The sequence below is a fragment of the Bos javanicus genome, chromosome 10 (assembly GCF_032452875.1).
Source record: "Bos javanicus breed banteng chromosome 10, ARS-OSU_banteng_1.0, whole genome shotgun sequence".
Taxonomy (NCBI): Eukaryota; Metazoa; Chordata; class Mammalia; order Artiodactyla; family Bovidae; genus Bos; species Bos javanicus.
The window spans coordinates 50,904,684-50,918,031 of NC_083877.1; the positions used below are offsets into that span (position 1 = coordinate 50,904,684).

Genomic DNA, 13,348 nt, shown 5'->3' on the forward strand with positions numbered 1-13,348 from the left:
CTCTTTCACTTTCATCAAGAGGCTCTTTAATCCTTCTTCACTTTCTGCCATAAGGGTGGTGTCATCTGCATATCTGAGGTTATTGATGTTTCTCTCTGCAGTCTTGATTCCAGCTTGTGCTTTATCCAGCCCAGCATTTCGCATGATGTACTCTGAATGTAAGTTAAATAAGCAGGGTGACAATATATAGCCTTGACGTACTTCTTTCCCAATTTGGAACCAGACTGTTGTTCCATGTCCGGTTCTAACTGTTGCTTCTTGACCTGCATACAGGTTTCTCAGGAGGCAGGTAAGGTGGTCTGATATTCCCATCTCTTTAAGAATTTTCCACAGTTTGTTGTGATCCACAAAGTCAAAGGCTTTAGCAAAGGCTTCAGTGAAGCAGAAATAGATGTTTTTCTGGAATTCTCTTGCTTTTTCTGTGATCTGTGATAGAACAGTTTACTAAGCTCTTTCTCACCTGATACTGTTTTATTTTTTAAGGAAGGAACATTTCCCTCATTGCCCTTGTAGTAGCTTCTAATTTGTGTTTTCTCTAAAATACAAATGCCACTAAGTTCCACATTTTGTTTCTTTTTTGTTTCACACAAGCCCTCAGGGATATGAAGACCTCTTTTACCTCACTGGATAAAAGAAAACTCTTTACTCTTCATCTTCACATACCTGGAAGAACCAGTATCTCGTTCCCTTTTTATCTCTCATTCATGGAAAGGGTTTCCAATTGGGATTAGATGGCAGATAGGAGCTGGTGAAGAGACATGGGAAAGGGGGTTAACCTAACTTTTTTTTTACAGTTACCTCACAGCCAAACTCTCTCCTCTGGGGTCATGGAAGCTTGAGATAGGTATGTGGCAGTTCCTGTTTTAGGCCAAGGAAAGGTTGATTAGTTGGCTTCAGGAGAAGACATCCATTAACATCTCAAAATAAATAAATTTTTAAAACCTTAGTAGTAAAATTTTAACAGCTGTGATTTTTTAAAAATAGCATTTCTGATACATTATGGGTTATCTAAGTAGATTTTTATGGACTTGCTTGAAAACACAAACTTTTAGCCTTGGATCTGTGGAAAATTTGTGTGTGTGTGTGTGTATGTGAGGGGGGCACGTTTAGCCTTGGATCTGTGGAAAACCTGTGTGTGTGAGGCACTTTTAGCCTTGGATCTGTGGAAAATGTGTGTGTGTGTGTGTGTGTGTGTGTGTAAAACATTAAAAAAATTCCAACCACCAATTTTCAAAATTTTGAAATTGAGGGTTGGGTCAGGGAGGCCTGTAGTCTGTCTGGAAGCTGTTAACAGTTTTTGGTCTGAAGTAATTTCTACTTGCCTTAAATCAGTCATCATGTTAAAGCACTACTTAATATTTAGGCCTTTGGAGAAACACAAAATAAACATAAAAGCAGTCACTGTACTGCAGGTATTTCTTTAAATGATGAGCAAGAGGTACCCGACAGAACAAGGCAGTATGCCGTCAGCTGGTCATGGGTTGTGAGGTGTCAAGTGTGAGAATTGTATTTTAGATAAAGCTTGTTGACAAGAACAACTTAGGAAGGCTTTATGGGGGATATGAGTCTTGAATTTAGCTATCAGATGTCTGGTTATGTATAGTTAGTAGAGTACTGTTGAAAGGTGATGCTGCTTCTGGGAGAATTGAAGGTAGAGAATTTGGTGTAAAGAAAAATGGATCTCATATGTCAAGTCAGTGAAGATGATGGGTTCATATGTAGGATTAATTATTTGCACAGTTTATTTTAGTGAAACGCAACAGCATGACATTGTTCATAAAGCTTTTTTTTTTTGGTTTGGGACAGCTATGGCCAGGTGGTTTATAAGCAGTTGGCATTTGCTTTGTCAGATGATTTTGGGAGTGGAGAGTGATACCTCGGGGTAAACTTGCCTGAATGTTTTTTGCTCTTAAAGTAATAAAATATTGGTTGTTAGCCCATTTTCCTTCTTTCGCAGGTAAAAAACAGGAAGCAGATGAGTTGAGTGGAGATGCTTCTGTGGAAGATGATGCTTTTGTCAAGGTAAAGTGTTAATTACACAGGTTAAGATGTCGGTTTTGAGCCTAGTATTTTGCATGATGAATTCATGCATTTTGCTTTAACGATAGACACTGAAATATGTTGGTAAATAGGTATAGAGACAAATAATATTGTCAGTCTTACTAAGTTGAGAAATATAATAAATAACTTCAGTTAAATGAGCAAAGCAAAGAATGTTTGTTCGGGGAGACATAGGGGCCAGAGGAACAGGTACAGGACAATTTATACCTTAGTTCCTGGACAGGGTACTGCCCATCACATTTAGCTTTTGTATAAATAATATACAGAAATCAGATTAATGTAGTCTTTAAAATGGAGAAGGTTGCTGATGTATTGCTACTTAGTGAAGATCAGATTAAGAAATGTGTTTTGCCCGTTAAAGATAAATAAACCAGGTCTTTATTGGTTTAAAAAGAATATATTTTATTTTAAGAATGTCCAACTAGGAGAACAGAGTATGTAATTTTAATTGAGGTTGTGGCAGTTCTATATACTGTTGCTTATAATCATAGTTTTTATTGTTGTTGTTTTCATTTTAATGAAATGTGATCTCCTATTGACTGATCATTAGGTCTTAAGTAGTGTGGCATTTGCAGGAATTATTTAATGAGCATAGTTCTTTTAAATTACATACATTTACACCCCATGTATTCTGTTTTCTATGTACAGTTAGGTCATATTGCCATAACATGTCAGATGTCTGTGTGGTCCACCATGAAGTCAGCTCATGTCCCTTCACTCACCCATTTCCTACCATCTAACTCTCTACCCTCCGCACACACAGGCTACATAGGCACCATGTACCTCACTGTTTGTATCTTGCACTTTGACGGCAGGCACAGAGAGAAAGAGATGTTTGGTTGAGAAGTTAGCCCTGAAGTCAGGTAATTCAGGAAATATGTGCTCAGGGATCATTAAAATGGGTGATTGCATGCCTATAACCGGCTTTTTTTGAGCCTTTAAGGACTGTTCAGTCTTTGTTTTCTGTTATCCTTGTGGTATATCTTCCATTAGGTTTACTCCTTTGCTCTCATTTTCTCAAGTTGTCTTCACTCGTGAGTGTATGATTAAGCCAAAACTATCCATAAGCTGGAAAAACATTGTGACTTAGTAAAAACCCTTTTAGTTTTCAAATTTCTAACTTCCTTTCCACTCTTCAGTGCACAAAAATGTTTCAGTCATTTAAAATGTACTGCTGCTGCTAAGTCACTTCAGTCACGTTCAACTCTGTGTGACCCCATAGACGGCAGCCTACTAGGCTCCCCCGTCCCTGGGGTTCTCCAGGCAAGAACACTGGAGTGGGTTGCCATTTCCTTCTCCAATGCATGAAAGTGAAAAGTGAAAGTGAAGTCGCTCAGTCGTGTCCGACTCTTCGCGACCCCATGGACTACAGCCCACCAGGCTTCTCCATCCATGGGATTTTCCAGGCAAGCGTACTGGAGTGGGGTGCCATTGCCTTCTCCATAAAATGTTACAAGGAGATGTAATATTGCTGTCATATATGTACCACAAAGGATGCCTTTGTGTAATTATTAAATTAACCTGGTCATAATGTCTAAAAGAACAAAAGAACTTTTACAAAATTCTATTTAAATGTATCGTTACTTTTTTATATTTCTTCTTCCCTTTGGAGGTATCCTCATGTGTGATAAATATGATAGAAACAAAGTGGATATACTTTCTCAGAGTTGGAATTTTGGAATTTATACAGTGATGGTGGGTAAATATCACCTATTGCTTAGATATGTGAATACTGTAGAAATTACTTCTACTTGTAAGTGAGAATAGTCAAAATTGTCACTTCAAAGTAGATGAAATTCCCTCAGTGACTTCCCTTGTTTTGTTTTTTTATTCTGCACCAATTCTTCTGGCATCATATAACCAACCACTGACTCCATTTTCAGTTCCCAGTTTTCCCCCACTCATAGGCAGATAAGTTGGTTAAACCTGCTGTCCCAGAGATGACCTGCTCCCCAAGCACTGCACCTTCCACACAGTCATGTTTCTTCTCTGTGCCTACCTTCCCAGAAATTTCTAGTCCCTCATTGCAGTTCATCTATGAATAATTAATAGTTATACACTACACTTGTCCCCCTTTAACCCAGAAACCTTTAAATCTGTTGTTTAACTCCTTTAAATCTCACCATAAGAGTAGGAAAGGAGGAAGAATGTCCATTGCTTTCAACCCTTTGTCTGCAGTTAATGAGAGAGGGAACTAGGCTGATAGCTGCTTTTCTTTATTTCTACTGAGGTACCCTTATATCCATAAACTTTGAGAGGCAAACAGATATTCTTTCCCTCACAGAGAGAATCCCAATCTATGTTCCCTGTTTAATTGGCTTTGTGGCATGCTGGTAGATTTCAAAACTGATTAGTTATTTGCATATTTGTAAGAACAGACATTGGTGTAACAGTTGGGATTCCTTATTATAAATTAGAAATAAAGTTTATATTATCATATATAAGATGTCTACAGTCTTTGAAGGTAAGCCAAACTGGCGTGTAGAAAGAAGAAGTCATTTCTTTGAAGCCATGTCTTATAGGAAAGCTCATAGGATGTGACTTGGTAAATATTATAACTGGAACTTGAGAGCAATCCAATTAGCCGTATATGTATTTCAGTGTAAGTGATTTGGGAACTCAGATGCATAGTTTAATGACCTTGGTATTAGACCCCCCTCTGTTTTTAAAGGCACAGTTAGTATGTAATATAAAATTATTGAACTTTGACTCTGAGAGTAATGTCAAAATATGATAGAAGTGAAAGCATTTAGAGATGTAAATTACCAAAAAGGTTTGGTGAATAGCCCACAGTACTTTGCCTCGAATTGTATCAAATTTTCTTACCATTAAAAGGACTGTGAATTGGAGAATCAAGAGGCACATGAACAAGATGGAAATGACGAACTGAAGGACTCTGAAGAATTTGGTGAAAATGAAGAAGAAAATGTGCATTCCAAGGAGTTACTTTCTGAAGAAGAGAACAAGACAGCTCATGAATTAATAGAGGCAGAAGCAGTAGAAGATATAGAAAAAGAGGACATCGAAAGTCAGGTCTTTAGCCAGTTTTTTTAAAACGTGATACAGTTTAAGTACTAAATAATAAAAAAAGTATTTTTCTAGTTCAATGTGGAAGTCACAGAACTTTGAAAAAATATATTTTTAAAGTTACTTATAAATCACTCAGAATCCTGCAATCTAAGATGACCTTTCAATTTTTGGTTATTATTTTCCACATATGTATATGTTTCTACCTAGTAGTTATCATGCTATAAATTGCTATTTAGTCTATATATTTTCACATAATATATAATTACTTCAAAATTCATACATTACATCATAATTTACTAGACTGTTTTCTGGGTGTCTTTTAAAAGCTACTCTTTTAATTTGGGATATTTAAGTTTTAAGTTGTTTACTATCCCACTATGAAAGAGTGTACCAATTTAACACTAACCTTGCCAACATTACCAGATAGTAAGTTTTTTTTTCCTACTTTAGTAGATGTAAAACATTAATTTGCATTTATTTGGTTATTATCAAAGGTGGGGAAATTACTTATGAAAGTTTAACTTAAAAGCTTTAAAGGTATAATTTTTAAATCTCTCTTTGAATGAAAGAGACCATTTGTCCTGCTTTGAAGCATGTTAGTACATCTTAAGAAAATCAGTGGAATAGGGGGTCAGTATTCATGCTTAGAACACTATGTTCTACCTCGCTTAGTAAATGAAGGGCTCATGAAAGACTTGTTTCTAATTCTTTTTGGTTTCTAATTCTTCTATCAATGTGACTAAGCTTTTATGTTGGCATAAAAATATAGTCTGAATTATTAAGCATTGGCTTAATACCCGTGGTATCCATAGACACTGCACAGAACATGAGGCAAGTGATAATCGGGTGTAGCATAAAAGCATTCTCATGTTACCCAGATATTTTGTAAAGCAAAGCTATTGTATACCCTTTTACTTAGGAAATTGAAGCTCAAGAAGGTGAAGATGATACCTTTCTAACAGCCCAAGTAAGTTTACGTTTAGTCCTATAAATTTGATATTGTTGGGTGGAAGGGCTTGGAAAAGGAATCTCATTTTGACTTCATAATTATTTAATTCATAACATTGCCTTAAATATAATACTGAGTTACATGGTATATACAAAATACTTTAAATTGGTGGCTGAAATTTCTCTTGCTGTGGAGATAATTGGAAGTTATTAAAATAAGGTTCCTACCATTTTCAAAATAAAAACAGTCTATCCTTTTTCTAAAACAGAAGTCTAGTTATCAGTTTTTTGGGAAACCTTCACACTTCTTGTTTTTTTTTTTTTTTTTGGTCACTTTGGTATGAAATAAATCATTTAAAAGTACTAATATCCTATTAAAGCTTTAAAATTTTGTTAATTGAACACCCCTATGATAAATATAGTATAAAAATGATAAAAATCTGTTTAAGTAATTTACTTGGGATATGTGTATACATGTGGGTATGTGTGTGTATGTGTAGAAAATGACTTCTATTGTGCATTAGGTTTTGTTTTTGATCTATGTGATGTGCATAGTGTACATTTTAAAGCATGATGTACAGATGCTATAAACAGACATTTATAGCTCAATTTCTGTATTAAAAATTAACCTTTATCTTTTTCCCATTTGTGTACTCAAGAATACCTTGTTCATGTACCCTCTTTAAATAGTATACTTTCAAATAGAGATAGGGGTTCCCATTCCCTCTGTTTACTAGATTTAGGAAAAATAGTGATCAGGTGTGCTATTTCCTCACTGTAATATTTGCTGCAAGGGTATATATAATGTGGTGTATATTCATAGCCTGCTTAGCTGATTACCTCTGGTCACTCCTTCTTTATCCCAGCTCTCTTACATTTGGAATGCTGGTGAGGCTGTATATTGGTTCTCTGTGTTCATTGTAATGGGAGAAATTGCATTTCTGGCGGAAATGTTTTTGGTAGTTGGGAATATTCAGGAAGGAAATGTTAGGACTGTGAAAGTCTGTAGACTTCCCCCCATACTATCCTCAGGTATGTTCATTTTTGAATGATAAAATATAGATGAGGAAGATTAACTCCAAAATTGGAGGAGTACCTTTTCTAAATATGAACTGAATTTGCAAAAAGGTAGAGTTGAACTCTCATATTCATTGGTAAAAAGTTTTTAAATTTTCATCAAGGGCCTCTCCTTCCATTGCACAAGTTGGAGTGTGTGAAGGGTTACATCTGAGTGTCCCCATTCTCATAATAGATTATGCATGTATTATAAAAATCTAACAGAAGTATCTTAAGGAATGAGTGCCTTTTTTTAATTTTTGCAAATTTTTATGGGCTAGATTTGGCCTTGCTCTCCTATTCCATCATGAGAGTGAAAGAACCCTTATTTACTTCTTATCAAAAGGCAGGTTTTGCTTATTGTGTCAGAGAGGTTACATCTTCAGAGAAGGTTACATCTTCAGAGAAGTAAAATGACCTTTTTCCCTCTTCCTTAATGATGTATGGTGGAATATGTAGAAATATATATGAATGTATCTCCATTCCATCATGATGCTGATGCTTCTGAGCATGACTCATGAGTGTGTTGTCTTATTGTGCATGTCAAGGAATACTGCACAGAGTATACCCGTCATACAGCTTCTGCTTCAGCAGTTCACGGGCAGGATTGTTTCATCTGTACCTCCATTCACTTTTCCTTTTCTGCACTATTTTGAAACAAATTCCAGACATATTTTGCCTTAAAAATTCAGTGTATATCTCTGAAAGAGAACTCTTCTATTTTTTACATTATTATTCGTAATATGTGATTTTTTAAAAATATCTTCAAATACTCAGTTGTCCTAAGTTGTTTTTTTTTTTTTTTGTTTTTTTTTTTTTTTAAAGAAAGCTTTATTTGAATCTGTTTATTTGATGCAAATAAGATAGAGATACTGTGATTGATTGAAATGTCTTTTAGGCCTCTTTCAATCTATAGGTTTTCTGTTCATCTCCCCCCCCCCACTTTATTTGTTAAAGAAATCAAATTGTTTATCATATACAGCAAGAGGTGGCAAAGTTTTTCATTAAAGGCTAGGTAGAAAATATGTTAGCTGTGTGGGCCTGGGATCTTCCCTGGTGGCTCAGGTGGTAAAGCATCTGCCTACAATGCGGGAGACTTGGGTTCAATCCCTGGGTTGGGAAGATCTCCTGGAGAAGGAAATGGCAACCTACTCCAGTATTCTTACCTGGAAAATCCCATGGATGGAAGAACCTGGTTAGGCTACATACAGTCCATGGGGTCGCAAAGAGTCAGACACGACTGAGCGCCTTGTTACAGCTATTCAGCCCTGCCACTGAGTGTGCAAGCAGCTACAGGCATTAGGTAAATGAACGGACATGGTATTTCAATAAAAATAGCTGCAGAAAGAGCATCTCGCATAGTTTGACACCCCCTGTCATTCACAGAGCTTGCAACGTCTGTATTTTGCTGATTATGTTCCTGTAAATTTAGTCAACATGTTCCTCTAAACTGTTTAGTGTATTTCCTTTAAATTGTTGTTTATAGGATCCTGAGGTTTGCTATCTGATTCTGACACCCCATCCCCATCCCCCCAAGAGATACAACTAATTCATAGGTAGTGTTGTATTCTTCTGTTTGGATACGTATAATGTCTGACTGTATCTTTTTGCTGATGTTACCAGTCATTGATGATCTGTACTGCACTGATTTAATTAATCAAAGTGGTGATATTCTTTTATTTTCTTTATTTGTTAGCTGGAATGTTTCTTGGGAAAAAGCTTCTCATCTGTTATTTGGTTACCTTGTGTTATCATTTACAAAGAAAAGCCAGGATATATGTTTGATTATTTTTCCTTTATTTACAAATTTTCACTATCAGTCTGATAGTGACTGATTTTTTTTTTCTTTTTGCCCCTCTGTTTCATTTTGAACTCATGGATTTAAATATTTTTAGTGTATTTCAATCCATTGTAGTTATTATCCTTATTAATGCTCAGATTGTCCTATCTGAGAATCTCTTCAGGTTGTCTCTTTAATCCTTTCAACGTGATCCAAGTAGTCTTTACTTCCTTGCTGTCTGGTTCAGATTTCTATTTCCTGCTCCAGACCTGTAATTAGCCACTTCTTCCTTTTAGTGGTAAATGGTATTTTGAGACAATAATCTTGATGGTAGGAGTGGGGTGTTCATTGCCTCTGGGTTGTTTGTGTTTTCTAGGCCTTTTCAATGTACGGTGTGCTAGAGAATGTGTTTTTTATTTGTTTTTGTTGGTTTTTTGCTTTTAAGATAAAATAGATTTTGAATTCATAAGGGATACTTCTAAGTTAATTATTTCCTTTATCTCACAGTATATGTACAATAGTCCTAGGATGATAATACCAACTCCATCACCAGTGTGATTTCTGAAAATAACGTTTTTTCCCACTCAAGTTATCTTTCTTATAAGGATATACCCTCTAGGAATGAACAAATCAGTGTGTTTTAGATTAGTTTTCTATATGACCATCAACTAATACACATTCAGGTTCAATATAGTTTTTTTTTTTTTTAATTTTAATCTGTAACTTCTTGTGAATCTATAATTATTTCAAAATAGATATTTTAGTTTTATAATTTTTAAAAATATTTACATGATTCCAAAGTCAAATCTAAGAAAGTATACATTCAAAAAAGTCCCCTTTACCCATCCCCTTATTGGTGAATTTTTTTAAATTCAGGATTAATTGTTTTATTCCTTGTCTTTAAAAATATAAATAGGCAGGTGCATTTATATAGGTATCTATTTATTTAAAGCCAGTCTTCAGGCTTTGACTTGAAGCTTAGAGCTTTAGCTTTTAACCAGGTAGAATTTGGTTTACATTCTACTTCTGTTAGTTACTTAAAATATTGTGACTTCAAAGTGTTTTCTCTTAGTCCATTTCCATGTCTGTAAAATGAACATTGTAAGTCTTACCTGCTAGGTTGATGTGAAGAGCAATCTTATATCCTTCACATAGTACATGTGTAATTAGTGATTACTTGTAGTATTATTTTACTAGCTTAGAGATATCAGTTATTTAGAATTGTTTGGAAATTTTTCTCCAGAATGTTTATATTTGGTAATGCTTTAATTCTTAAAAATTTCCTCTAGTTTCAGTCTTGTCAATCTTCTATGAGTACATCATGTATTATTTTTTCTATTTGCCTTTGCCCCAATGCTTCATCAGCTTGAAGTACCTTCCCTTTTCTGCCATATGAAGTCGTATAACTCTCAAAGCCAGATTTATCTGTCTCTTCCATAAAGCTTTCTCTTACATAGTGTTTTACTGTTTACAGAGAACTTTTTACACCCACTGTCTTATATAATCCTGTATATCCTATTTAGGTCATATGTTATCTCTAATTTATAGGTGAAGTTCACCTAGGTAGATGACAGTGTTGTTGTTTAGTCGCTCAGTGTCCGACTGTTTGCAACCTCTTGGTCTGTAGCTCGCCAGGCTCCTCTGTCCATGGGATTTCCCAGACGAGAATACTGGAGTGGGTTGCCGTTTCCTTCTCCAGGGGATCTTCTTGACCCAGGAAGATCACAATATCACAGAGTAAAACTGTTTTAGTGGTAAAGATAGAATAAATACCTACGTATCTTGGTGCCTAGTCTGTATTCTTTTCACAAGTAACTCCGCACTAGTAAATGTTTTCTGAATTCCATTGTACTTAACACAGTGCTGCAGTTAAACCCTCTGCCTACATAAAATGAGCAGTTAGTTAAGTCCCTCCACTTAAAAACAGCAGTGTCTTACAGTACATTTATTCAGTAAACTCATTCAACAAATATTTATTAAGTACTTATTATGTGCTAGTACTTCTTATTTCTCATGGTCTTTAGCATATGTCCAGGTAGGTGATAGGCAATTGGTGGTTTAGGGTTATTTTGACCTATTAGTGAGACTGAATACAGTGTTTATGTACAAGTCAAGGGAAAGGAGGCCTTCCAGAAGACGTCTTCTTACTTAGCACTTGTGTATACATGTATCACAAGATTAACCTTTGGGAAAGGTACTAGAATGGGTAGAAAGTTAACACTTTGTTAACTGAAAAGTAAGTCCTAGATTTGTCTCTATCATAAGTTTTTGCTGCTCCTAGAATGAAATAAAAATAGAGAAGCTTTCTGTATGATTTTTGCATTCAAATGCTCTACCTCTGAGCTATACGCCCCTGTATGATTTTTGGCATTTAAGGGTTGTAGATCCGATTACAAAGATAAACAACATGAACATTATAAAGCGTTTGCTTCATTTTGATATGTGAAATATTATGTTTTTTCAAGATAAACTAAAAAAGTAGTTAATTAAAAGCATGCTTTTTCATGGTGGTTACTTATTTACCATATTCCTCATTCTGAGAAAACTTGTTTTCAGTGGAGGAAAATTATTTTGAAATAAGGCACATATCATGTCTGTGCATATTCAGGGAAATTTTCACAGTATCTTTTTTGCATTTCTTGGTTTGTTTTTTTATTGCAAGAAATGATTTAACCTTAGTAGTTCTATGTTTATTGCACATAGAAATATAATGCAAATATGGATGTGCATATTTCTACTAACTCTTTTAGTAGAGTTAAAGTAGCTCATCTTTTCTACTAACCCTAGTTGTTTCTGCGCTCCACCCCCATTGTAATCAGTTTGTTTTCTAGAAATTGGCTCAGATTCTTTTCCTTGGGGCATTTAAATGAATATAATAAGGCTAGCATTACCATTCGTTTAGAAACTAAACTTAGGAAACCCTTCAGAAGACCTGTTGAGTGATTAGGATAGATATCTAGAAACCAACAAAAGTAAGGCAAACCTTACTGATGGTTTTAGCAGCTAGAAATAACTTTCTACTTGGCAGAAAGTACAACAGAAATATTTTGTTTTTTACATCACAGTATTTAAAAACATTTTGTTTTTTAAAATAGCAAATACTTTGACTATTTCTTTTTTTCCTTGAATCTTATCAATACTGAGTCTCTAAAAAATAACTTAGAAGTGGTGTGCTGTTGAATTACAAGTAGATAAAGAAGAAGCAAGTTGCATTCTTTAAGTTCTTTTGTTCTTCTTTTAAGTAAAAGTGAAGATATTCCAGTTTATTTATCCCTTTAAGATAAATTATTAAACTAAAAGAGAATTTGGGAGAAGAAGATTTTCTCAGTAATTCCAGCATAACTCATCCTTTCTTTCCTGCCACTGCTTGCCAGTCCACCCTGTCAAATCATTTTTCTTTACTTTGCAAATGTTGCACAATAGAAATATAATGATTAAAACTAAATTCCAGTATAACAATTAGGAGATTATTAGAGCACAGTATAATGGACGTATATAATGGGAGTCACAGTGCTACCAGTTAGTCATCTGCTTTTGTACTAAGCCTGTGGCTTAGTTGTTTCAGGGTTTTCAGTTTCCTTCTTATTACTTTAGTTTGTGAAACAATTGGTCTTTTCCTAAATGGGGCACGTATATGTCAACTTGAAGTTGAAAAATTATTTTAAATGATTTCTTAGAAATATATTTGTTATCCAAATGTAACTGAGCATATGATAAAATAGTTGTTATTTTTAAGAAATGTGGACTTACATGAACCTAAAATTGTGTTAGGAGATATATGTATTTAAAATTTAAAATTTTGTTTGCAGTTAAATTTTGCCTTAAGTCTAATTTCACTGCTAGGCTGTCACTCTCAGGCACAGTTCTTAATTTATAGTCTCTGGACCAAAAGCATCAGCATCACTAAAACTTGTAGAGATGCAAATTTCCAGGCTCTACTCCAGTCTTGAATCAGAAACTGTGGGGTTGGTGCTCAGCAGTCTGTTTTAGCAGTCACTCAGGAGATTCAGATACAAAATCAAAGTTTGAGAATCACTACTGTAAGGCTTTGCATTTGGTAGCTTCACACCACCTTGACTAAATATGATCTACTTATACTCAGCTTTTATTTTAAAAGTTGTAAGTTAAAACATACCTTAATTTTATGCATATTTGTTATGATCTTTAATTTTGGGAAATGTTTCTATCTTGTTATAATTTCAGTTATTTTTGCAGTATTTTGCTTGGTGTAAATATTTTCCTCTTTGTGATATTCCTGTTTTCAAGCCATTATGTGCTTAATTTTAGATTATATGATGTCACATGTATAAAAATTAAAATAGCACATATTTAAAAATTAAAATCAGTCATTTAATAAAATTATTAACTTGTTTTGATTACCTGCAGCGCAAATACCGTTTTTAAATTGGCTGACCACCAGTGTGTATGAGACAGTGTATGAATTCATTTTTAACAGATAGAAAGGAATGAAGA

At 34.7% G+C, this 13,348-nt stretch overlaps 1 protein-coding gene across 2 annotated transcripts in view; it reads left to right on the forward strand.

Annotated features, from left to right (window-relative positions):
• SLTM (SAFB like transcription modulator) overlaps window positions 1–13,348 on the forward strand; it is a 43,962-nt gene that overhangs the window by 10,231 nt on the left and 20,383 nt on the right. For both annotated transcript variants that reach the window (XM_061431152.1, XM_061431153.1), the window contains exons 3-5: window positions 1,958–2,022; window positions 4,897–5,094; window positions 6,011–6,058. In XM_061431152.1, coding sequence (XP_061287136.1) covers window positions 1,958–2,022; window positions 4,897–5,094; window positions 6,011–6,058 — 311 coding nt within the window. The remainder of the gene's footprint in view (window positions 1–1,957; window positions 2,023–4,896; window positions 5,095–6,010; window positions 6,059–13,348) is intronic.